The sequence below is a fragment of the Rousettus aegyptiacus genome, unplaced genomic scaffold, assembly GCF_014176215.1.
Source record: "Rousettus aegyptiacus isolate mRouAeg1 unplaced genomic scaffold, mRouAeg1.p scaffold_m13_p_5, whole genome shotgun sequence".
Classification (NCBI taxonomy): Eukaryota; Metazoa; Chordata; class Mammalia; order Chiroptera; family Pteropodidae; genus Rousettus; species Rousettus aegyptiacus.
In genome coordinates, this window is record NW_023416308.1 from 112,047,426 (window position 1) to 112,073,322 (window position 25,897).

The 25,897-nt window shown below is 59.5% G+C and overlaps 1 protein-coding gene across 4 annotated transcripts; it reads right to left on the reverse strand.

The window, feature by feature from the left end:
- Positions 1–1,831: 1,831 nt before the first annotated feature.
- On the reverse strand, positions 1,832–25,539 carry TNKS1BP1 (tankyrase 1 binding protein 1). Of its 4 annotated transcripts, none has more exons than XM_016133176.2 (12): positions 25,429–25,539; positions 22,174–22,279; positions 20,572–21,199; positions 19,002–19,071; positions 13,747–15,153; positions 9,667–11,792; positions 4,568–4,916; positions 4,118–4,268; positions 3,877–4,013; positions 2,976–3,133; positions 2,644–2,716; positions 1,832–2,279 (listed from the first exon to the last, which is right to left on the reverse strand). In XM_016133176.2, the coding sequence occupies exons 2-11, from the start codon at positions 22,262–22,264 to the stop codon at positions 2,656–2,658; spliced, it is 5,178 nt and encodes a 1,725-aa protein (XP_015988662.2). In that variant the 5' UTR covers positions 22,265–22,279; positions 25,429–25,539; the 3' UTR covers positions 1,832–2,279; positions 2,644–2,655. The 4 variants fall into 4 exon arrangements, with proteins under 4 accessions (XP_015988662.2, XP_015988649.2, XP_036076300.1 ...); XM_016133163.2 differs by having other exon boundaries at positions 20,572–21,202; XM_036220407.1 differs by lacking the exon at positions 25,429–25,539 and adding an exon at positions 22,602–22,760.
- Positions 25,540–25,897: the final 358 nt, after the last annotated feature.

Below are 25,897 nucleotides of genomic sequence, written 5' to 3' on the forward strand. Positions count from 1 at the left end.
CCATCCCAAACACCAATGGCGGCTTTGGCTCACAGGCAGCATGGGACTGCTCCCTGCTCCAGGATTCCTCCATTATCTGGTATCCAATTCATACGTGCACAAGCTCTTGGTGATGGCCTCAGAAGGAAGGAATAGGGGAGAGACAGTACTGAGTCATTTCTGATTGTAATGGGGTTGGGACCGAGTCTCTGAGTTACCAACTAAACTCCAGGAAAGAACAGCTCAGCGTTCTCACATACGAGAAAAGGGTTTGCTTCCTGTATACACACAGGGCTGTTGCCTTCCAAGAGGTCCCCTAAAAGGCCGTACACTCACTCTGGTGCCTCTTCCAGAGCTCATTCAACTCTTCATCAATTGCTTTTGGAACCACTTTCTACCAAAATTGATCAGCCCGTTCGATTGCCCAAAGTATTCCTTAATCCCAGCATCCAAGTGATTTCCGCTGTTTCTAAAATCCAAATACAGGTTCAAAAGACCAACACCTGCTCCCCTGAGGCTGCTCCCAGGAGCCCCAGGCACAGTCTGAGAACAGGCCCCACGCCAAGAACAACAGGCCTTCCCAGTCCTGTTTGCTGTCCAGACACCTGCCTTCAGGGTCAAAGCCAGTGTACATGTCCCTCCTCTCTCCCCGCCTCCCATCAAAGGGCCTGACTCATTGCTCAGACAGAGGGCGTGTGGGGCACCCCCGCCCACATGCCAGACCTGGCTCTGCTTCCCCCAGAAGTGGAGCCTGGGCACTGGGACCAGCCCAGGCTCCGCTTACCCCACTAATGAGTCTTAAGTGTTTGGCTTGGGCTCCTGCCAGTCCCACCCCTATGCCAAAAGTAGGGTGGGAGAGAGCAGAACAAGGCTCATGCCAGCTCAGCTCTGCTGGGCCCTGGGAGGGCAGACATCACGTGGCGCAGACCCACCCAGGGGCGCAGCCAGGCACCCGCTCGAGGCCCCCCGCCTCTCCTTCCCCTCCACCGCAGGGGCCTTCCCAAAATCAGAGTATTCGCACACCTGCCGGATGGGAATCCCAGGTGGGCCCGGGAACGCGCATCTTTAAGCAGCTGCCCAGGAGGCTGTGACGGCAGCGAAGGTGAAGCGCCACAGCGAGAGGAGGAGCCCCCAGCCCTTTGCCAAACCTTGAGGGGAAGATGATGCCTGCCCTTAAAGGACTAGCAAGTCTGGGGAACCCAGGACGACAGAGAAGTAGGATGCCAATGGCCAGGGCTTTGGGTGAGGAAGGCCAGAATCCAGGGGACCTCCCAGAATGCATGGGCCGAAAGGCTGTAAGGACCCTTTAGACTCACAGAAACCAACCCCTTGGTGAGAAGGATGAATTTTCACTAGTATCAGCTCCTCTCTCCCCTCTGGCCGCACAGCTAAACTACATACATTTCCCAGTCTCCCCAGCATTTAGCAGGGGCTGTGAATTGAATGCCAGCCAATGGAATGTGGGTCTCTCACAGGACCCTTCCGTCTCTCCCACTGGATGCTACGGAAGACTCCAAGGCCCCAAGGTACCTGCAGATGGCCGAGCCACAATAGGGAAGGAGCCTGGGCTCTGAATGACAATAAGGCAGAGTGCACCCCCCACCACCAACCCACCTGGACTGGGCAGTTTATTTACAGAAAATAAGCTGCTGAGATTCAGGAGCTGTTTGAATCAGTAATCAGCCTATTACAACCAATATACCCTTCTCAGGGACACCCAGCCCAAGAGTGCAAGGGTAGTGACATGTTCGATATCAGGGTGAGCTCCTGGTGGGCCAGGATGAAAACCAGCTACAGCCTTGGGCAGGGGAGAGGAGGACCGGCGCCATGATCACACACCACAACCTAGGCAGCACCAATTCCCAAAAAACTTTATTATTTTAAGTGACAAAATGTTATGGGTCTCTGTGGGGCACCCGGTGGGGTGGAGGGAGACCCTGGGGTGGAGCTGGGTCCCACCCATTACAAAAATCAAAGGCTTTTATAAAAATGCTATAAATTGGTATCAAAAGAAAACCCAAGGGAGGCTGGAGAAGGATGCAGAGAGGGAGGAGGGAAGAGAGCGCAAGGAGGAAGGGACCAGAACCTTCGACCACTAAGGAGGGAATCCAGGCTGGGAGGGCAGGTGACAGGGGAAGTCGGGAAGGTGACACAAAGTGCATAAATGTGCCTCCCCAGACGCTCCTCGGAGGTGGAGGGGGACAGAGGCTGCAGCCTGGGGCATGGGGAGGCTCCGGCTGTCTCCTCGCCGGGGACCCCACGGGAATGGGCACTGCCTGAGACTGCCGGCTGGGAAGGACCTGCGCCAGGAGGGAGAGAAGAGGTCAGGGGAGCAGACTGCGGTGGGCACAGGAGCTGCTTCGGCTTCCCGCCCCGCACCATCCTGGCTCCCCGGCTGAGCTCAGTTGTGAGGCCGGCCCCTGCTGGGGACCTGTGCGTATCCCCAGGGGTCCCAGGACAGCCGCAGGGCACAGGGACTGTCCTTGAGCCCAGAGAGGAAGGCCGGGATGGAGCCCTCCTCCTCGTCAATCTCAAGCCAGACAATGTCCTATTCTAGAGACAAAATGGAGGGGAGGCCAAAGGATCCACCAAGCCTCCAGAGGGGACCTCCGCACTCCTGAACCCCACCCCCCAACCCCAGCCGGGCCCAGGGCCTGTCCGCACCGTGGTGACTCCTCAGACCTTCTTCTTCTTCAGCTTCAGGGCTTGCAGCCAGTTGGGCGACGATCCTTCTGACCTAGAATGCAGAGGGCAAAGGTCACAAGGCAATCTGAGGAAAGCTGAACAAAATGAAGAGCAGTAGAAATAACCCCTCACCCCACTCCCAACCAGAGGAGGCAGCCTGAGGCCCGGCCGAGGAGACCAGAATTCAGCCACCAACTTCATAGTCAATTTGCAGCATCTCCACCTAACACCTCAAGCCTCGGCTCTCTCCTCTGCGTAAGTAGAGGCCAACATGGAGAGGTCAGCCCATGCTCCGAGACCAGGTGACCCACCCTGAGGATTTCTCTGGCTTGGGAGGTAACGTGAGGGGCTTCCCCAGCCCCGGGACCTTGCAGGACTTGGAGCGCTGGACCGCAGGCTCCTTCTGGGTTGACTTGCTCTCTGCCGGCTCCCCCTCCTCAGCTGAGCGGTTCCGGGGGCGCAGCTTGGCCTGAGAGGCAGAGTCCAGATGCAGACGTGTCAGAGGGATGGGACAGACCATCACAGAGGGCCAGGCCTTCTCCCAAACACATGCAGTCCCCAGAATCAGGCCTGGACCCCTCTGCAGTCCTTCCGCCCGACAGAGGGAAAACCACTTAAAGACAACCCTCCGCCAGGAGCCCGGCCACGCCGTGCATGCACCAGGCCCTCAGAGACCCGCTGGACGAATTCAGACTTTTTGGTTGAACAAAGCCACTGCAGACTTCCCACCGTGCGCCTCTGCCTCACTCTGTTCCCTACCCCCGGAAAGCCTCCCAGCCCCTCAACCACCACAGCCACCTCCTGTGCAGGCCTCAAAGCTAAGAGCAAGTGCCGCAGGAGGCTTTCCCCAACCTACACTCCTGACCCGCACTGTTAGTTAGGAAATAACCTCTGTCTCTGAACAGGCCCGGCCCTTACGTGTACCTCCCCAGGGCCCCCTAAACGTCTCCATTTACCAGAGCTAATTAGGGACATGGTTTGTGTCCCCCACTACCCCTTGAGGTCTGGGACATGGAACACACTTTGTTCCTCCTTCCGTCCCACTTAGCACATAGCACAGGGTCCAGCAGGGCCCTCACTAGACAGCAGAACGACAGGAACAATGGGAAGATGAGGACAGAGGAATGAAGAGATGACGGAGAGGAGAAAGGCTGGACATAAGGTGGCCGGCCGGCCAGCGGGCTGGATGTGTTTGCTGAACGATCGTGGTACCTTCAGAGCCGACGGGCTCAGGCCAGGAAACAGGTTGACTTTCAGCCCTTTGGTGCCCAAGGACATCCGTGTCCGGCGGTTCTGAGGCTCCTCCACCACCTCCTCGTCGGAAGACGGCACGCGAGACGCTCGTGGCTCTGCAAGGGCCCGGGGCGGGGTCGGCACACGCAGCATCCCCAGGCCCCCTACCCAGGCACACCCCAGGCACCGACACAGACATCAAACGACACGTCGGCCCTACCTGTAGAGTCCTGGAACAGGCGCGCGTCAGAGTCGGCCGCCTCCGACAGGCCCAGGGTGCCCCCGGGCCGGATGGCCGGGGCCCGGTGCCCGCGCTTGCGCCCCAGGTTGGCACGGTTCCGATACATGGCACTATCGAGGATCTCGGTGTCCTGTTTGGGACAGCGGCAACACTCCTGCCATGCTGTCCTGTGGTCCTGCCGCACCCCACGTGAGCCCCTCCACGGTAGTCGGCTGTGAGCGGACCCCTCCAGCAGCCCGAGCCCCCCGTTCACATGGCTCGCCCACCACTCTTCGCCCTCCACCCACTTTCCGCCTCCTAGACGGAGACTGCTCGGGGCTCCAGGCAGCTGAGGGAGGAGCCCCAGGGACCAGGCCCTGGCTCCACCATCCGCAGCCCCCTCACCCCGGCAATAGCCCGGCCACCGCCCTGGGCTTGTCCCCCACTGACCTCGATGAAGGAGAAGTCCTGACTGGGGGAGCTCAGAGGAGGGCCTTGCGGGGGCCGCCGAGGGGGCCTCGTCGGGCCCTGCTCGCCCCGCCCAGTCCCTGCAGGGTCCCAAGTGCCGTCCACCTCTTCTGTCCGGCTGGCTTCTCCATCAGGCTGGGGCCTCCAGGAGGGCAGAGAGTCCTCGCCTTGGTCAGCACCTGCCGTGGCTCCCTCCTCTTCCGACAGTCCCCTGAGGCCGGAAGCTGCCGACTCTGAGCGGGCCGCAGCCCTGGAGCCACTGGCCGCCAGCATCTCCTCCAGCAGGCCCTGGGAGCCGGAGGGTGGCGAGCGGGCTGGGCGCCCGCCGGGGCTGCAGAGGACACAGACCAGGGACAGGTTCCATGAGGCCGCATCTGCCTCCCTTGACGCCCCCTTCCTAGAATCTGTCTCCACCGTCCCCTGACCTCCTCTTCTCCCTCCTTTCCATGTTTTTCCCAAACTCCTTCAGGAAGGGCACGGTCAAGGCCTCCCACAACACAGCACACAGGAGGCCGGCTGGGCCAGCCAGCCTGGCAGGTTCGAATCCCGGTTCCACCACCTCCGGAGACTCTGGATGAGTCCCTTCACCTATAAAAGCCTCGGGGCTCTCGACAGAGTCGGTGAGGGGATGAAGAGAGAATCTAAACACGACACAGTGTCTGGCACCCGGTGTGGCCTATAAACAGCTACTGTTACTGTTGTTATTGTTACTGCTCCGGCGGTCGCTCGCCCTGGGCGGAGCCGGACGCTGGCCCATCTGCCTGGGCACCTTCCTCAGCCCCCACCGGCCCTGTCATCCCTTCCTGTGCCCTGGCCTCACAGAACAGCCAGGGCCTCTCAGAACGTGCCAGGCCGCTGCGTACCCAGACACCCCATTCCCACGCCTGGACAGCTCCCCAGCACCCTTCCACTCGCCCTCCCTGCTATTCAACGCCCCTTCCGAAGCCAGCCCGCTCCCCTCCCCCAGCCACCGCCCCTCCTCAGCCCTGCGAGCCCAGGCATCCACCTGTGCCAGCCTCTGCCTCAGAGTCCAAGGTTCTTTGTCCCCACTGCCAGTCTGTGAGCAACTCAAGGGCAAAGACGGGGCCCCTTTTGCCTCTGTGCCCCCAGCACCCGGCTCAGGGCCTGGCCGGGAGCGGGACTGAGCAAATGTTTGCCGAGTGAATGAGAAGCTGGGTCGCCTTGCACTTCATCGCAGCTTCCGTGGCTCCTGCCTTGCTGCTCCCTCAAAACACACCGCCACACACGGCGCGAGGGGTTCATGTGCTGTCCGGCCGCCACCTGCTGGCACACGCAGACACACCCTGCACACACTCAGGGCACACCTCATGCAGGAAGGTATGCGCTGTTAATCCGTCACTCCCTACCCACACACACGCACGCACGCACGCACGCACGCACCCCACACTCACACCATGTACCGGGGCGGGCGTGGGAAAGGCTGGCTGGGCACCGGAAGCCAAGCCTTGAGTCCCCTACCGACTGGAGGAGGAGGAGAGTGAGGCAGGTAAGTCAGTACCAGGGTGGAAGGGGTCAGTCGGGAGAGGACACGCATGTGTCAGTCTGTCCTTCCGCAAGCTGCCGACAGATGAAAATTAGAGAGGTCTGGGGAGGGAGGGGGGGAAGGAGGGAAAAGGCAGAGGGAGCGGCAGAAGTTCAGCTGCCCTGGATGGGGGCCAAAGCCAGCTCGCCCCACGGCTTAAAATCTGGGAGACAGGGATAGGAGGGGATGACACGGTGCCCCACCCAGCCCAGGAGGCCCTGCCCCAAGCCTCTCCCCGGGGTGGGGCAGAGAGCAGGCCGAGGAAGAGTGAAACAGCGGATGGGTGGATGGAAAGATCCACACGCAGAGCAACACCCGGCCCCAAGCCAGAGGGCAGAGGGCAGTGGAGGAGCATGACAGGCTCCGGGGGAGGCGAAGGGGGGTGGGGGGGGCCGGGGGGAGCGCTGGCCAATGCAGTGTGCAACAACCCCACCGGCCCGGCTAAACCCCACTCACCCTCCTCTTCATCTCAAGAGCATTTTCCTACCTCTGAGCACCCAGAACACCTAGAACCTCAGCTCCTCGCCGGCAGCGAAAGAGAGATTGGTCAGGAGCCGGCGCTGAGCGCGGCCACTCGGGGCAGACCTGGGCTCCATCCCCTACGATTCCTGTGGCCTTGGCCAAGTTATTTACCTGCTCTGAGCCTTAGTTTTTTCATCTGTAAAATGGGGATAACAGAAGTACCTAGACTTTGCTGAGTTTGTTGACAGAAATATGTGCCTGGCATATAGCTAACATTTGATAAATTTCTAGGATATTAATCATCGCGATTCTCTGGTCCCTGCCCTGAGGACTTGTCTCATCTCATACCACGACATCCCTCGCTCCACCGGGACGTTGAATCCCCTGAGGGCTGGACTCCATCCTACCCCACCCCCCACGTCGCCACTCCAGGTGCAAGCCCAGGGAATGGTATGCAGTCGATCTGCAAAAAATCAGCTTCCCACTGTTTCAGGCTCCAAGATCCGAAACAAGGGAGGCGCAGTTGGCCTTGACCCAGAGAGGCAGGAAGAGCAGCCAGACGCATGACCCCAAGGCTACAGCTCACGGTCATAGCTGTGTGGGTTCCTGTGCAAGTCACCCTGCCACCCTGCCGCTGGCCCACGGCACGAGGGGGTCATCTACGCCTCTCGGAGTCTGTAAGAGCCCAAAACAACTGCAGTCTACAGGCCCGGGGGGAAGGGCGGAAGATGACTGGGAGGCCGGAGAGGGGAGCGGCCATGCACCAGCTCATGGGGGACCCAGAAACACCACTCCCATCAGGACGAGGCGACCTTACACAGAGGAGGGGAGCCCGAGCTCGCCCTACAAGCCCCCCATGCTGGACGTCATTCCAGCCAATGACCACCACTGGAGGAACCTTTGTCCCACATGACAACAATGAGGAAAATGTCCCCCAAGGGCCTCGCTTTATGAACACATCCACCCAAATCTGCAAAACAGGTACAACTACAAGTCGGGAACATTTTTTCAGTGGTTACCACGTGCCGGGCAGATCTCTATCGCTTCACGTGTGTGAACTTCTAACCCACACAACCACCCCGTGAGTGTGGGGAGTAAGTTACTCCCAGCTTACAGTCGAGGAGGAGTCGGGGGGTCACAAAGGGGGTCGCAGAATCGGGACCCGAACAGCCAGACCGCTCTTAGCTATCCTCAAGGACATCTCGTTACCAGGGGAACCTCCGAAATTTCCTTCAGAGAGCAACTTTCCGGAGTATAGAATTTCCCTAAATCAGACGCTCAGCACAGGAGCTTCTAGTGGAGCGAGCCTGGGGAGCGTTATATCGGATGGAGGAGGGAGGTAGCCGTTTCCTTACTCCCGTGCGTTAACGGGCTCATGTGTGTGAACGCACACACTCAGTCGCCACTGTGGCCACAGAGCACATGGCATTTTCCACGCTTGCAGCACTGCCAGAAAACCTGTGCCGGAGACCAAAACTCAGACAGCTGAGGACGCCCTGACTCTGTCCCACCCGGTCCCCTCATAATCCCTCGATCCGGCCAGCCTCTCCTTCCACCCTGAAGAAACCTAAAGGTATTCCCACTTTGCTGATAAGAGCAAGGCCAGCTGCAGGGCGGTGGGTCCCACTGCTTAGTAGTCCAAGCGCTGAACCCAGCAGCCGCACCTCACTTAAGCATCTAAGATCCAGTGGGAAAGAGGCACCACTGATTCTATGACCTCACTCGGGTCACACCACCGCTCCCCTGCAAACCGGAGACGACACTCCTCCCTTCCTGCCTCGCCAGACTCGCAGCCCACAGCAGAGTTCTCCAAGTCCCGGGAAAAGAAATCAGGCAACCACGGGGCGCCCACATTCCACCGGCACCCAGGTAAGGTCTAACGTTTAGAAAGGGAGGCTCAAAGACTTCCTGGATCCCAGGAGCCTCTGGACTCAGTCCTGTGCGTGCACCCTCTTCCCTGCAGTCCCCACCTCCGCCCCACCTCCAGCCCGGGGTTCCCAGAATGTTCCCCCTTCTTGGCTCCCCGAGGCATCGTCCTGGCCCCAGGCTCTATCCACTTCCCCTCCCTTTCCCTCCTCCTCAGTGCCTCCCCCTCTTACCTCCAGGCCCTTCCTGGGCCCTCCTCACTACCAGGAGCCCCTCCACTTATAATGCAGCCCCTGCCCCACCCTTCCCTCCCCGCCCCTCCCCTCCTTCCCAAGGCCACTGAGAAGCTCCAAGGTGGGAAAAGTCAAACTTCCCACTCAGTCAAGAGAATAAAACTGAATCTCAGTGGATGGAAATGTTAACAAAACAGACGCAATGCCTTGTCATACCCTTTCCGGGGGGTGTGAAATTACCTCGGTCTGTTTTAGAACACCAAAATCCCTGAGACAGACTGTGGGTGGCTCGTAAAACTACCAGTGTGTTCCTCTGGAAAGTTCTTTTTCAGAACCTCTGTGCATGGAGGCCAAGGTCATGAGGCCAGGTGCCAGGTCCCAATGTCCTTCAGGTTCTTAAACTGATTAAACTTAAACTTAAACTTATTGCTTCTTCCGGGCCTTGAGACAGGGCAGGCAAGAAGCTCCGCACCCCTAACCTCCCAGAGACAGTGAGCGCCACTGTTCACTCTAGTGCAGACCTGCGGCTAAGTCCAAGAAGACACAGGGTCCTCCTCCAGCCCAAGCTCATGGAAGCATCAGTGGTCCCTGGCCTGGGAGGGCCTGTGGCCTCAGAGTCATGAGGCCTGGGGAACAGCCGTTGTGCATGAGTGGAACCCACCAGAAAGCACCCAAAGAGGGGACGTATACTATCTCCTCCAGCACAGTCGCAATACAAAGTCACCGAGGAAGCCTCAAGCATGGGCTGCAAGAGTAACACCTCAAACCTCACGTTCATGGTTCCAAAAAGGAAGCCACCTGTATGCATGCCATAAAAGTCCAGTTAAAAAAAAAGAAGTGAAAGTAAACCGTCTCAATTTTCCAAACACTAAAAGTCCTTAGGGAAGGAGATTTCTTTCCTCCCCAGAAAGGGTGCCGTTTTTCAGACACCCACCACACCACACCTCCCCTCCCACACTGGGATGGTGCTCCCTTACCTGGCTCCGAAGCCGGGGGCTTCTCCCGTCTCTGTTCTGGGGTCCTCTGCAAGGGTCTCCAAGGAAGGGGAGGAGTCATCTTCGCCCTGGGTCTCCGGCCCACTTGTCTCGCCCACCCCCAGCTCCCGGGCCTCCACGGGGCCTCTAGCCTCCAGGCCAGTGCACAAGAGGCCGTTTTCCCTGAGGCCCAGCTCTGGGTGCTGGCTGACCTCCCCTACCCCACGCTCCCTGGCTTCACTCGGGGCCCCAGAGAGCTCCACGTTTCGGAGCCCCAAGTCCTGGGTCCAGTCCACCTGTCCCACTCCGCATCCCCGGGGCTCCTGAGAACCTCCGGCCTCTGGGTCACATGACATCTCCAGATTCCTCAGACCCAGATTGTTGCCCCAGTCCACCTGGCCCACCCCAAGCTCCCTGGGGCTGCAGCCAGTGCCTGCGGCCACGTTCCTCAGCCCCAGGTCAGCCGTCCAGTCTGCCTGCCCCACACCTCGCTCCCTTGACTTAAGGAACTCTCCGGCCTGCACACCTGACCAGTCGGTCTGCCCCACACCACTCTCTCTGGCTTGGCTGTGGTCTCCAGCCTCCTCCACCCCAGCCAAATCTCTGCCCCTCACCCCGACATCTGAAGTCCAGTCCTTCTCCCCGACCCCACTCCCTTGGGGCTCCTCGGACCCGCCAGTCTCCAAACGACTGGCCAGGTCCACATCTCTCAGGCCCAGGTTCTCTGACCACCCCATCTGTCCCACGGCGTCCTCCCTGGCCTCACTCAAGCCGCCGGACACCACACAGCTGGACACTTCCAAGTTCCTGAGGCCTAGCTGGTCAGTCCAGTCCAGGGGCCCAGCCGAGGTCTTCTCAGGAGACACAAAGTGGCTGCCTTCCATCTTGCCGGAAGGGCTCAGGCCAAGACCGCTCACTCGGTCATTGCCAATAATGCCAAACTGAAGGCACCTCTCGGCAGCCTCCACGCAGAAGTCACCGCTCCAGTCCCGCTGCCCCGGGCTGAAGGGCACCTCTGGCTGGGGGACAACACCGAGGCCGAAGTCCCCAGCCCAGCCACGCTGCCCCGCCTCTCTGTCTTCCTGGTCAGCACCACCTGGGCTCTGGGCCCCTGCCTGCAGCCCCCCAAGCTCCTGGCCGGCACCGCTGCTCTGCCAGCTGCTCGGGTCTCTCTGTGCCAGCGCCCCCTCCTGCAGCTGGGGGTTGCCGGGGCTGAATAAGCCCCCCGACTCTCTCTCCTCAGGCTGGCCTGCCCCCCGGCTGGCCTCGCCCAGGCTGTCTCCGCCACCCGGAATCTTCTTCTCGAACTCCTCGTCCTGCTGCTGAGCGTCCTCCGGGCTGAACCCGCTGTTCAGGGTTCTCCTTCCAAAGCCTCTGTCCTGGGGGCCGAGGGCCGTGGCGCTGATGCTATAGCCCCTCATCCAGGCACTCTTCCCGAAGTCCTGGTCCTGCTCTGCGCCCCAGCCGCCGCAGGTGCCGAGTGAAGAATCTCTCTTCCCGAACTCCTGCTCCTCGGCATCCTGGCTGCTGTACCTGCCCGAGACGTGGTCCTTCTGCCCTACTTTCTGGCTCTGCTCGTCCATCTCCTGGCTGGCATAAGCACTCAAAGAATCTCTTTTCCCGAACTCCCAGTCCCCAAGACTCCCGGCCCGACCACTGTAAGTACCCAAGGAATCCCTTTTCCCGAATTCCTGGTCCTGGAGCTCCGCATCCCGGCTGGAGTAAGTGCCCTGGGAATCCCTCTTTCCGAACTCCCAGTCCTGAGCATCCGCCTCCTGGCTCTGCTGAGTGCCAAGCTGGGCTGGCTTTCCAATTACCCGGTCCTGGGCCGCGAGCCCCCCCGAGGCGGATGCTCCACGGCCGTCTGGACTGCCCAGCTCCATGTCCTCCTGGCCGATGCCACACCTGCCAGCCCAGTCCCTGGCGCTCCTCTCCCCCATGCCTTGCCCACACTTGCTGGACCAGTCCCTCTCTCCAAGGCCTGGGTCCCCTCTATGGCACGTGCCCCCAAGGCCATAGTCCTGAGAAATGTCCTGGGACCAGCTAGAGGAGCCAAAACTGCTGGGCTGTGGGTCTGCTGCAACCCCGAATTCGGTCTGTAGATCCTTCTGGGCCCAGCCAAGGAGTCCCTGCGAATCGGAAAAAGAGGGAGAGACAGAGAAGTGATGCTCAGAGCCAGTCAGGGCGGGAGCCCATCCAGAGGGGCAGCACTGCCCGCGCCCCAGAGCCGCACCTTGGCAACGGGAAAGCCTGGGTCTGCATTCCAGCTGTGTGACCTTGAGCAAATCACTTAACCACTCTGGGCCTTGGGGTCCTCATCCTTAAACAGGGATAACTCCTACTGCAAGAGCGGTTAGGGAGGACTCGACGAGACAAGATCGCCAAAGCCAAGCACTCAGCACAGTGCCTGGCATGCAATCCAGGCCATCGACCCCTGGTCATGTTTACAGGCCTTGGGCAACACTTGGCTCCCAGCCAGGAGATAAGCTGCCCAGTGCAGTGGGCTCCATGGGGCACGGGCGTCACTTTCAGTGAGGAGGGGCCAAGGCTCAGAGCCCCTCCACAGCCTCCCTGCCAGGGTAAGATTCCACCACCACCGCCCACTCTTAGCCCCCTGAGTTCCCAGCCCCAACTTCCCTAAGGGCCCTCTGCCCAGCCCTCCCTAGGAGGACCTCTCAGCCCTAGGGGAGGGCGGCGGGAAACGGGAGGGACAGCCTCTGGCACAGGCATGGGACCCAGCCGGGACTCCCTGCACCCCACACCCCATACTCCCTGACTCACAGCGGCTGCGGGCGGGCGAGGCCTGCCAGCCTCGTCGCGCAGGGCCGCGTTGGCCAGCAGCCTCTCCAAGACAGACACGCTGGGCTCCCCGTCCCCAAGCCGAGCCATGGTCCCTGCCCCCTACACCCGCCCCGGGCCGCTGGGTTCGGCGGGCGCCAGGACTGGCCGGGCCGCTCCCTGGCCTAGACCTGTCGGACGGCTCTGGCTCTGCTCCGGCCCACCCTGGCCCGCTCTCTCCGGAGCAGCTGCAGCTCTGGCGGCCCCGCCCAGAAGTCGGTTGAGTCACCCACATCCCGGGACAGACACACCTACTGCAGGAGCCAGCTCGGTCTTAACTCCTTCCTGCTCCTCCTCTTCCTCCCCCTCCGCCAGAGGGACCCCTGGCTCCTCCTTCTTTCCAGCCCCGCCCCTACCAGCCCAAGCTGGGCTTGAAAAACACAGTTCTAAAGCCACCTGGACCCCAGCCCTTACTCTCAGAGGCAGCCTGGTAGGAGAAAGGGCACTGAGCCAGGAACCGACGCTCCTATGCCCAGGCCTGGCCACCAACCTGCTGGGTAACCCCACACAAGACTCCGCCGGCTCTGGGCCTTGGCCACCTGTCTACGGGGCAGGTCCTGAGCTCAGTGGTAATAACTGTCATAAAAGCCAACACTTACTAAGCAGTCACGAGGAGCCAGGTGCCATTCTCAGCACTTTACAGGTATCATAGCTCATTTAGTCTTCGCAATCACCCTATGAGGTCGAGTTCATCTTTATCCCCGTTTTACAGATGCAGAAATTGAGAGGCACAGGCGGAAAAATAACTTACTCAAGATCACACCTGGGCAAGTGGACGGCAGAGCCAGGAGATGAACCCAGGCGGTCTGGCTCCAGAGCCCACACTCGCCTTGCAACACGCTAGTCCTACCAACGGACCGAACGCTCACTCCTTATTTGCCAAGCACCGAGCATGTTCCGCATCTCGATTTACCCGCGGTTCAACTCGAAGAGGCAGCTGTGGTCACGGAAGGACCCTGAAGCTTAGAGGTTACGGCACACTCCCAAGACCGCTCGGCCAGTGGATGCTGACGTCAGATCCGAGCTCGCACTAAACCCGAAGCCCCGTCCCACGGCCCCCGCCCTGTCGGCTTTGCCGAACCGCGCAGACGAACCGCGCAGACGTGAAGAGCATGTTTGCAGGGGCCTTGCTCATGGCTGCGTCCCAAGCTCTTGACACACAGAATCCAGGCTGAAAGAACACAGCCCGCCGAAGCCGCGGCTTCCGTCCACTGATGTCCCCACCTTCCCCCTGCCCATCCTTACCTCAGAGCAGGCACTTAGGGTCTGTGCATCCTTCAGCTCAGATCCAGCTCCCCGCCTCGCACTGACAGCACTGGCTGGTGGCGAAGCCAGGAGGTCGTCCAGCCAGTGGGAGCTGCTTTCAGGGCCTGCGGGCTCGGGGGACACCCTACAGGGGTCTTGAGCCTCTGTCATGGGTTGGGTGGTCTCAGCCCGGGCCAGGGTCACAACCTCCTCTTCGGCAGGCAATGCCTGCCTGTGGTCAGGAGTGTCGGCAAAGAGGACACAGGGCTGGTCAGGGGGTGCTGGCTGATGCTGTCCCAGGACCGGCTCCAAGACAGGCAGGGCGGCCTCTCTGGTGGCCAGAGGCAGCAGGGACTCCTGTCCAGCCAGGGGCTCCCGCTCCTTGTACCTCTCCTCTGCCTGCAGCAAGTCTGATTCAGGTGAGGCCCCTGTTGTTGGTGGAGGCTCAAGGGGACCAGCTGAGGATGGAGGCTGGCATTCCCCATTACCCTTCTGAATTGAGGAGATGCCATGATCATCCGCCTGCACCCAGGAACCAGGCCTTTCCGGCTCCTCTGGAGCTGACTGGGCCCCTTGCCCCTGCTGGGACACTCCCTCCCTGGTGGATGCAGCCCAGTCACCAGCCTCTGCAGCCCCAGCCTCCGCAGCCCCAGCCTCCGCCGCCTCAGCCTCTGCAGCCTCAGTGGCTTCAGTGATGGGGGAGGGGGGTGGAGAGTCCAGTCGCCACACCCCTAGACCAGAAGGCCGAGTGGGGAAGGTCCATTCAAAGGACTGTGACAAGCTCCAGTTGGACTCTGTCCCACTGCCAAAGGGACGATGATCCAGGGTTGACTGGCTCCCCTGGGTTTGGGGCAGGTCAGCCAGCGAGCCCCCCAGCTTCTCTTGGTCTTGACCGGGCGGCCGGAGCAAACCTTCAGAAAATCGGCGCTGAGCCAGGCTGGTGGGGCGGAGGTCTCTGTCGGCCCTGGCCACCTCCTCACCAGATGGAAACGTCCGATCGAGATCCAGGAACTCGCCCCCATCTATCAGGGGCCTCGGCGAGGCGGCTGGAGGCTGCTCTGGGCTGTGGCGCCCTGAGCCCTTCTCCACGGGAGGGCTGCCAGGTCTGGGGGCCTCTGGGACCTCGGCAGCAGGGAGCGGTGGGCTAGGGGCATGACAAGAATCCTCCTCAGGCAGGGCCACAGTCGGGGATGCTGGAGTTACAGGAAGGCAGGGAGAAGGCCTGGAAGCGGCAGGGCTCTGGGCTTCTTCTGGAGCCTGGGAGTGGCGGGGAGAGCTCTCAACGAGTGAGTGAAGTCGGGAAGGCCCAGGGCCTGGGCCTGAGGCTTCGGCAGGGAGGCTTGGGCTGGCAGAGCCTCCATTCTCTGAGGTGATGCCTGGACTTGAGGGGACCCAGGACTTGGAAACCTGCAAGAGAAAGGTCAAGAGCCATTGCTCGCCTTTTAGGAGGGTGAGAGAAGCCCCTGCCAACCCCATATGGACAGCAGGTCAGCTGCTTCCTCAACTCTCATTCCATAGACAGGAAGAGGAAAGTGGGGGGGGGGGAGCTCTCAGGACAACGAGGAAAAGGCCCCAAAGATGACTTAGGGCTTCTCGGGGTTCCCAGACCCCTCCTTTAGGCCCTCTCCCAAGAAAACACATATAAGCTTAGTCACGTGGCATCACCCACACGGCTTCAGTGGTTCGGGTCCTCCCTCCCACGCACCCCAAAGCTCATCCAAGGAGTCCGTGGTTCATGGGTCAAGATCACTGGCTTCATAAAGGGAAAAGGAACTCAGGGGATCTGACCACCCCGGCACGCGGCAGTTCTGCCTGAGCGGGCCTCTAAGCCCAGACCAGCTCCCAGGAGCAGCTCAGGATGGGTGCGGAGCTCCGCCCTGCTCTGTGTCCCCACAGGTCCCAGGGCTGCCCGGGGACGCACGCAGGCCTCAGGCTTCGGGCACAGGCACTGGGGGACATGAAAGCTCCTGGCACGAAGTGACCCTGGCACTGCCCCTCGTAAGCTGTAGCCCCCCCACACACTCTATATGGTGGTCGCTTGGTGTGTGTGAGCCTCAGCCTCCCCTTCTGTCCACCGGGGCTGGTGGCAACAATGTCCCCCTCACAGAGGCAGGCAAGGAATATTTAGAGGTGTGCACGTGGCCTCTCAGGACAATGGAGGGTGGGCGTGGGAGGGGGCAGAGGGCCACCAAGCACCTAGCACTCCACCACTCCACTCGGCCTGGCCCCAGAGAACGAAGCGCGGCTCACTCTATCTGACCTTTGGTCAGGCTCACCCAGAGATCACGCTTCCCTTTGCCACCCCCTCCAACAGGGCTGTTTTTCCCACACCGGCTACTGCGCCCAGGCAGAGGAAGGCATCCTGCTTGCTTCTCAAGGCCCCTTCCATTCCCTCTGTCCTCTCTACGAATCTCTAGTTTTAAAGCTCTTGCCCTTAAACCACACCGCCCGCAGCCCGTCCTGTTAGAGCCCCTACAGAACGCTCATCCCTTGAAAAGCACGGTGCCTGGATCGCTGCGACCCTCCCCAGCACCACCCAGCACCGCCCGGACCCTCCCCAGCACCACCCAGCACCGCCCTCGCTATACTCCACGGAGCCACGGTCAGCCCTCCCAGCACCCGGGCTCTGTTCCTGGGCAGCCTCTTCCCTGATGACTCTGTGCCCCGCCTCTCCCAGGACTTTGTCCTTATCAATAAGTAGAGCCCACTATCATCTCACTTTCAAGTGTCCCCCTCCCTCGCTCCCACCTCCAACGCATCCGGCTGCCTCTTGCAATCTCGCTACCTCCCTCGATCCTTCAACCCCTCTGGGAGGCAGTCACTAGCCCTGCTTCCTTGTCAATGTCCCCCCCCCCCCGTCCCTTCTTGCCCTCGCTTCTCTCTTTTCCACCATTGAAGTCACTTTCTCGCACAATCCGCAACGCCACCCTTCTTCACCGTGCTGTTTCGCCTGTTTGCATACAGCTCCCCGACAGTCCCAGGAGATGCCTTCATCCCGTCTCCTCAGACCTCAGACACCTCCTCCCTCCTCTTCAGCTGCTGGCCCTGCTTCCCCATTCCCTGAGAACACAGAGGCCGTGGCGGCGGGCACCTGCGCCCCCGCGACCTGCGTGTGAGCCCCAGCACTCTGCGCGCCTCCTCTGACTGTGAACTGTCCTTGCTCGGCGCTAAGGCCAGCCCCATCCCTCTCTCTCCCGCATCGCTGACTTTCTCCTCCTCTCCTGGGTCATTTCCACCAGCACACAAAGTGCTCTCATTTCTCCTGTCTTAAAAAAAGAAAGAACTCTTGGTCTTACGTCTCCCTCTAGCCGCCACACATTTTCTTGAGCGGGTTATCTGCATTCGCTGTCTACCCTGTCATCTGTCCCATTCTCTCCTGAACCCACCCCGGACAGGCTTCTTCCTTCGCCTTGGCACCTAAACGCTCTTGTCCAGGTCGCCATGTTTCCCTGTAGCTAAATCCCATTCTCAGCGCCCACCTCGCCTGACCTCCGAGCAGCACGGCTGATCGCGTGCCCCACTCCAGCCCGGAGGCTGGCTTCCCTTCGGCCTCCAGACCCCACTCTTCGCTCTCCCGCCGCTGCTCCTTCCCATCTCCTCAGCTATGCCTCCAAACTCTTCGCTCCTGCGCCTCGCCCGCTCCCTTGGTGATCTCGGCCAGTCTTAACTACCATCTGTGAGCTGACAGGTCCCTGGAATGCCAGACTCAAATTGCCAACTGCCCACTCAAGACTTCCACGTGGCTGTCTGAAAGGCAACGCAGACTCAGCCAATGCAGACGCCGACTCCCCACATCTCCTCCAATCCCCACGCTTAGAGGAGTCCCCGTCTCACAAAATGGTAACCTCGTCCTCCCGGTAGCTGAGGCCAAAGCCCTGACATCATCCTAGATTCTGCTCTCTCTCTCTCTCTGCCATCAATCCATCTGCAAATCCTGTCCTCTCTGCCTTCAAATTCCATCCAGAGCAACCACTTCTCGGCATCGGGCCACAGGCTGCCTCCGGGGTCTAAGCCACCATCACGTCGCCCCCGAATTATTCCAACGGCCCCCTGGCTGGTCCGTGCTGCTGCTCTTAGTTCCCTGCAACCAAGACGGCAAGGTGACTCTACAACTAGAACAGAGCACGTCCCTCCTGCCCTCAAAACCCCTCAATGGCTTCTGCCCCTCACTCAAGCCAAGCTCCTTCTAGTGGCCTGTGAAGCTCAACGCAATCGGTCATCATCACCTCTCAGTCCTCACTGCCACCCAAGTCCCCACTTTCGCTGCGATCTGGACATCCTGCTTCCTTGTCAGGAAGGTACCAAGTCCTTCGTCGCTGCAGTTCCCTCTGCCAAGGACACTGTTCCCAAAACACCCACACAGCTCACTCGCTCACCTTCTTCACAGTGCGCCCTTCCCCAGCCACCCTCATCCCAGATCCCTCTATCTTCAAAGGCGTCCCCCGCAGCAGTCTAACTACGCATCTGCTGGCTCACGAGCATGTCTGTGCTCACGCTGGCCTCTCACATTAGAAAGTGAGCTCCCAGGGAAGAGGGACGATGTGTATTTTGTTCTCTGCTGTTTCCCCAGCTCAGCAAACATTTGCTGGATAGACACGCAAAGTCAGGTCCCCGCTGCCGAGCAGACGGGGCGGCCTCTGTGAGCAAGGGGACCATCCTTTACACCGTTTACTCAGGAAAGCAGGCTGACTATCCTCCCAGCACGCTGTGGGGAGAGGTGTGGGCATAACAGGAAACCCCCAAAAAAGACTTCCACTGAACCCTGAGAAGGCAGCCCTGTCCATTTATCACTGGAGTCAGATAGTTCAGATGCTGCCTTGGCCCCTGCATACGTTACTTAACCTCTGTGAGCCCTGGCATCTCACCTCTCACGTGGGACCAAGGCGGCCACCTAGCCAGAGTGGCCACAAGAACTGTCACGGTCCTGGAACATGCCCAGCACACGGCAGGTACTTGATCAATAGCAGTTGTTATCAGTTATGGATAATTACTGCTATCAGTTGACAGTAGTTGATAGCAATTATGGATAATTACTCTTTCTAAGAAGCAGCCTCATGGCCTGACCATATCTGACTGACAGCACTGGCCTAGGAGTTAAGAAATCTGAGTCCCAGGGTCAGCCCCTGGGCGAGTCACCTCCTCCGTGGACCTCAGTGTCCACATGTGAACTACCAGGAGGTGGATGAGATGATCTCGGATGTCTCTTCCAGCTTGGAAATACTACAATTCTGTTTCATAACAAGAAGGTAACTCACGTTGGTAGGTGGCTCCGAGCTGGCCGGCTGAGCCAGGTCCCCGTTGAAGGGCCGGTCTGAAGCGGGGCTCCTGGGAAGGAGAAAGACAGGAAATGGAGATACAGACTGCAGAAGCCTGTCACAGATGAATAAAGGGACACAGCCGTCTCATAAGAGTCTGCCTAAGTGACTTTAACAGTACCCAAAGTCACCCCCTACTCAGTGAGTGGCGTTTTCCACTGAGCCCTGCCTGGAACCACAGGGGACTGAAAAGCTGAGCCGGTTCCTAAGAGAACGTGCCCCAAGGGATAGAGCCTGTTCTGACCCTGCACATCAAGGGTTAAATTCCCCTAGTCCCTTTAGGAAAAGCATCCTGTATGCCCAGACCCCTCAAGGGTTCCCCCAAGGACAATGCTCCTTCCCCTAGCCCCTAAGGGGTTAATGTTCTCCTCCAGCCCTAAGAGCACAGCTGGTCTGGCTGCCCTGCCAATACTTCTTGAAGGATCAAAGGGGGAGGGAAAGGGGGAGAGTGATTTTCCAAGGCTGAAGTTATTCCTCTTAAGCTCTGCTTGGAGCCAGGGAGGGGAGGACAGAGAGCTGAACCCAGCCTGGGAGCCCGGGCCTGGGACAAGGAAGGGTTAATTGGGAGCCCTGCCCTCCAGGCATCACAGGTGAGAGAAAGGCAAGGCTAGAAATCAGGATAGGGCAGAGGCCTGCAGCTTTGGGCTCAGCCCAGACCATAGCAGCTCTGCCCTTCACAGCAGCAGGAAGGGGAAGGGAACCTCTGGGCTCAGCAGAGCCACCAAGGGCCCGAGGGGCTAACTGTGCCTCAGGCTGGCTCCCCCGCACCTGAAGATGGCCTCCATGCAGCTGACGGCACCTGAGATCCCTCAGCCTCTTCCTCCAATGCCCTGTGCCCACTACCCCAAGGGGCACCTCCTTGCCGCCTTCCCCTCACACTGGCACCAACTTTGGAGAAGTTTATTACATGCGACAGTCTCCAATCTGGCTGTAATCTGTGCAGTGACACTAGCTGGCCTGGCACCAAGATGTGTTCCCGTCTTATCTCCCCCATCGGACTCGTCACGGGCAGCCATTCTCATCCTGACACACACACACCCCATAGCACACCATACACCACCCCACCCCCAGCACCTACACAGAGCTCCACCCACAGGAGCCAGCAGTTAGGAAGACATGCTTCGAAATCAAACAGACCTGAATTCAAACCCCAGCTCTGTCTCTTACTTGCCGAGGAGCCCCAGGTAGTAAGTCACTTTCAAGCCTGTTTCCTCATCTCTAAAATGGGTCTAATACTCCCTCCACTAAACAGCATGGCTACAGGTCGAAAGAGATAAAGTTCAGCTCTCAGGATAAAAAAACTAGTATTTTCGTACTGTACGTTTGAATCTACCCCAAACACACGACTCTGTAAAGAGAATTACAATCGTGAAGAGAACATAGTCGCGATCACGCTGTCCGGGGGCGGAGTGCTTTGTGACTTAGACGAGGTTCTGCCTGCACTCATGGTACACAACTAACCTAAAAGCGAAGGTCACAGTACCAGATGGGCCACCCACTTGGTCCTCACCTCTCCTTGGGGGTCTGGCTGTGCTCTTCCAGGCACTCTGTAGATTTTGCAGGCCTCTCCTGGGACCATCCCCTGGAGAAGATCCCACCATCCTCATCCCTGGGACCTGCAGTCACGCCATAGGTCCTGGGGCCATATCTCGAGCTGCCATCATGGTTAAAGGTTAGGCGGGAGCCCCAGAGGCGATCGGGGCTGGCAGGGACCTCCTTGCGAGGCTGCTCCATCTTGGCCAGGATCTCTTCCACCGTGGTGGCTGCAAAGCGCTCCGAAGCTGGACGGAAGGGAGCAGGTGCCTTCCGCACGCCCCCCGGCGCAGCACATCGAGCCGGGGGTGTCAAGGGGGGTATCTCTTCTTTCCCAGCCTCCTCTTTCCCAGTCTCTTGGGTGGCTTCTCCAGGAGAGGCCTCAACTGCTGGTCTTGGCGCAAAAGGAAGGGGACGCTTACTGCCACCATAGGGCTGGGGTCCCGCCAGCATGTTCATCTTCCGGGCAGAAGGCAGCTCTGCCAGGGGACCCCGGGGGGGCCGGGGCCCGACAGGCACCAGCAGGCTGGGCTTGGCAGGCAGGGCTGGCTTGGTGGGCAGGGCCCGAGGTTTGGGCTTGACAGGGGGTTTGGCCCGAGGGTCACCTACTAAAAGAAAAGAGTTGGTTGGGGGTGTTGCTGTCAGAAGAACAAGGAAGCAGAACACCTCCCTCCCTATAAATTCAATGTTCACATTCTTCTAAGCATAAGTCAAATGCCACCCCTTCCATGAAGTCTTCCTTGATTTTTTATACACACCCAGAAGCATCCTCCCCTGTCTCTAAACTCCCAAAATGTTTAGTCAATCCCCCTTATAAATTAAACCTATTTAAAGGCCCAGCTTTCACCTTCTCTCCCCCCGTAGCCTACCTTAAAACTAGCACACGTTCTTTTCAAACAAATGAACAAATAAATAAGCCAATGAGCCAATAAATGAATGCCTACCTACCCACATCAAGCAGTCAGCCCACCACCTCCCCACTCCAGTCCAGGCTTCGTACATGGCACTCCACTATCCTGTGATCCATAGTAAACTTTTTAACCCAGCTGAGCCTCCTACTCTGCCTCCTGGCTGCCCCTCGCCGATTGCACACCCAGGCCACCTCCCTACTATCATCCCGTGAGTGATCAGGATCACAAACTTACTATTGACCTAATGCACACAGAAGTCAACCTGCTACAGGAAAAAACACAAGGCCAGAAACCTACCTTCTATATAAGGCATTCCAGAGCCAAATAAAAGAGCCTGGACCTACTCGTGGCCACATGTGCACACCGCCTCTCCTCTGAGCCCCAGTCTCCTCCCCTTAAAACGCACACCTTTACCTACATCATCTAGAAGGTTAGCTTCTTCTCGTCTGCTAGAGATCTGTGCTGTGACCTCAGACGGTTCTGAAGGGTCTGGCCAGGGACTGAGAACCTTTCAAACCATCCTGCATGTCCTCAGCCGTCTTCCCTCCCTCACTCTCACCTCAACAGAACCATCAATGCCCAGCCCCTCCAACACAGAATGGGGGTTCGGCCTCTGTCCCTCCCACCACCCTCCCAGCCACCCTACTCCACCCTGCACCCATAGGCACCTGGCTCCAGGCCAGCAGAGACCAGCTCCTCCTCCATCTCCCGGGGTGGGGAAGCCATGGTTTTGCCTTCCCTGAGAGCAGACACTTTCATCACATGCGGCAGAACCTGCATGAGAATTAGGAAGCAGAGGGGTGTGAGCTGGGGTGGCCAGGACCCAGGAAGAGAGAGAGAGAGCGGAGGAGGCAAGAGAGTTGGGCGTTGGCAGTAAGCTTGGTAGAGGGAAGTCTCCAAGCGGAGGCAGAGTGTGGGACAGGAAGAGGGAACTTCAGAGGGGATGAGGGAGGTCAAGGGAGGTCCCCAGCAGCCACATCCTCAACTCTTCCCAGATTGCGCTCCAACTCTGATCTCCTGACCCCAAAGTCCTGGAGCTTCGGGGAGCCGCCCACTCTTCACTCCTCTGGGGAGCTCTCCCAGACACCCCACTTACCGTTCCCAGGGCACCCCTGGAGTCCGGCAGCCCTGGTTGAGGTATCTACTCAGGGGCTGAGCAAGAAGGCCCCAAAGTCTGAAGTCTCTCCGTGAATCACCTCATGGGAGACGGGAAAAACCCGCTCCTCCCCAACCTGGGGCTCCACCCCACTGCCAGCCTCCCCCTTCCCCGCTCACCCTCCTCTCCTCCCTCCCTCCTGCAGCTGGGAGTGGTTCCCTCTTTCCCTCTCCGCCCTTCCCCCTCCTCCTTCCACATCCCTGCCCCACTCCCGCCGGCCTCAGAGCTGTCTCATCCAAACACGGAAAAATAAGGAATAAGAAGTAAACATCTGGAATACATTTTTTTCTTTAATTTCTCAATCGCTTTGGCTTCAGCTTGGAATTTGATGAGGTAAAGCCAGGGCCTAGTCCTGTTGCCATAGCAATGGCCTCCCACTGGATTTCCACAGCAGCGCCAAGAGGAAGGAGGAGCCCGCCCGGGCCTGGGCTGGGAGAATGGGACAGGGCTTGAGAACATCCGGGAGTCGGGGGGGGGGGGGGGGGGGGGGGGGAGGGGGGGACGGGGCCGTGGAGTGGCTTGGGGGGGAAACTCCCCGGGGTTCCCACTTCCAGAACAGTCAGGGTGGGACAGCCACAGCCTGCGAACTGGGGATGTGTGAGCAGCTCTCACCAGCTTAGGGCTGGCCTGAGGAGTTTTGAGGGAGCAGAAGAAGGAATTTAAAACCTCGTGACACAGCCCTAAGGTAGAAACTAAATAGGTGTCCCTCCTCTAAGCTTGCGCCAGGAACAAGCTTTGGGGTCTGATAAACCAGGATTCAATGCCGGGTGGGTCTACCACTTTCTAGCTGTGTGCCCTCAGGCACAGTGCTTACTACTCTATGCCTTAGTTTCTCTATGTGAAAAATGGAGCTGAGCAGGGTCAGGCCTGGCTAGTACTTGGATGGGAGACCACTACGAAGACCCAGTTCTGTAGGCCTAAAAAATAAGGGACTGTAAGCTGACAAGTTCCTTGCAATCTGTGAGGTCAACCAAGGGTTGCCTCACCTAAAAAAGAAAAAAAAGAAAAGAAAAGAAATATGGAGTTACTGAGACTGTTGGAAGGCTAATGGGAGATCATACATGCAAACTGCTTAACATAACGCCTAGAGTGTAAGTGCCCAATAAACGTTGGCCAGTATTAGTGCAATTCCATACAGTGTCACCAATGAGCTAAGATCCTTAGTAGCCACCACCTCCTCTCTCCATACCATTCCTTCACTCGCACAGGCCCCAGGCATGTCACCTGTTCTTCAGACACTCCACCACCTCCTCAGTTCTCATCCTGGCTCCTGAAGCACCATCCCAAGCCCGGGGGACAGAGCCCTGTCCCTCTTGTTCCAAAAGAAGGGAAGTATTTCCTATCACAGAGCACAGAGCCCGAGAGGACAACCCAACCTCCTCCAACCTACAATGAGCACTGCCTTCCACAAAGTCACTAATCCAGCTGGTCTGAGAAGAAACTACCAAATGCTAAGAAGGGCCCTGTGAGGCCCAACCTTTGCAAAATAAGCCCACCCCTCCCTCACCTTTGACCCCGCCCCAGCTTGTTTCAAAGATGGAAGAGAGTATGAAGAGGGTAGAGAGAAACCCAGGACTGTCAATTCCCTTGGTCAGCCGACTTCCACTCCACGGAGCACTGCTCCCTGCAGGTGGGGGAACAACTGTGCAGAGCCGACCCAAGTGTGCATGGGGGAGGGGCACATGATAGAAAAAATAAAATTAAAACACAAGATTATTTCCTTGTCCTTGAACATTATTACAAGGGACATGGTGTGGGTGGGTAGAAATGGGGACAAACTGGCTCAGAACTGAAGAACTCTCTCACCTGGGAGCCTGATGGGCACTTCTGCAGTATGAAGGGGTACAGCAATGAAGTGGGGGCTCGACTTTTCCAACTGAGAAGGGGCCACAGCAGCCCAGAGGCCACGGCCAGGAAACCCAAGTGACCAAGGCTGTAGCCAAACGCTGCAGAATCACAGCGGCTGAGCACTCCCGTCTCCAGGAGTCCGGGGTAGACTAGCTGACCCGCGCGAGCAAAGGCTGCCACAAGGGCTGGGGAGAGGTTAGGCACTTCCAGCCTGGGGCAGGGGACCAGAGAAGCATCGGCACACGCGGGGTCGCCCCTATGGACCCCGAGATCTCCGTCCGTACCCGGGGCCCGAGAGGTTGGCAGGGACAGCACGTAAATAACTGGAGGGAGGGCCAACGGGAAGACGGAACAGCCCGGGGCGAGGGCCGTCTGGAGGGGCCGGGTGGGGAGCTCTGGACACAGAGGGGACGGCAGCAGCCGAAGTGGAGGAGGAGAAGAGAGTGGAGGAGGATGGGGTGGCAGAGACGGAGGACCTGAGCGCGGGATGTGAAGCTGCCAGCGGACAGGCACTGGGCAGGCAGACGGGGTGGGGGCGGACTGAGCGGCTGAGGGCGTGCCGAGGGAGCCAGGGAAGGGGCTAGCGCGGGCCCGGGGGAGGGGGGAGGCAGGGGTCGCTCCGGCAGCTCCGCCCGCTCCCGGCCCCGCCTCAAGCCCTCGCCCCCTCCCCCCTTTCTTCTAGCTCGGCCAGCACACGCTCCAGACCGTGCGCCCTCCGCCCCCGTGCACACGCACCGGCTCCCGCGTGTCCCCCGCTTCCTCCGCGCCCCCGGCCCCTGCAAACTTTCCCGGTCACCCCACCTCAACCTCAACCCGAAGTCCCGGCTGAAAAGCGCCCACTCCTTCCAGGACTCGCCCCCGCCCCCAATCCCGGACCCCGCCCCCTCCTTCGCCCTCCTGCCCGCCCCCGCATACTCACGCGCTCCCCCGAGATCCGGCTCCGCTCGGCTCGGGCTCGGCGCCCCGACACCAGTATCCGCCACCGCCGCCGCTGCTGCCGCCGTCACCGGGGGACCAAGCCACAGCGAGCCTGGGCGGGGCCCCGCCCCCAGCTCCGCCCGGGTCCACGCCCCCGGAGCGCCTCATGAATATCCATGAGCCAGTGAAAACCTGGAGTGGGAAGCCCGTGCAGAACTCGCCCGAGCGTATGCAAATGATGCAGCCCAAGGACTCAATTATTCATGAGCCTTGGTAATGAGGGGTCCGCCCCAGGCTCAGACCCGGGTGACAAACTGACGCAATTCAGCAGCTAAAAGCGCTGGGGCAAAATGGCCACCGAGACGACTGCCTAGAGAGACTTAAGGCACGGCCCCAATCCTCAGGCCCAACGGCCTGAAATGATTGCAGCACCATAGAGTCACGGCGAGAAAGAAGGTAACCATTGGCGG

What these genes read in the sequence shown, in the direction of transcription:
- TNKS1BP1 (XM_016133163.2), bottom strand. Translation starts at nt 22,264, where the DNA reads ATGAAAGTGTCTGCTCTCAGGGAAGGCAAAACCATGGCTTCCCCACCC. An exon ending in AGCCAGACCCCCAAGGAGAG is followed by an intron (nt 19,072 to 20,571) that starts GTGAGGACCAAG and finishes TCTCCTTCCCAG; the next exon opens with GAGCCCCGCTTCAGACCGGC. An exon ending in TGAGCCCGTCGGCTCTGAAG is followed by an intron (nt 3,134 to 3,876) that starts GTACCACGATCG and finishes TCTGCCTCTCAG; the next exon opens with GCCAAGCTGCGCCCCCGGAA.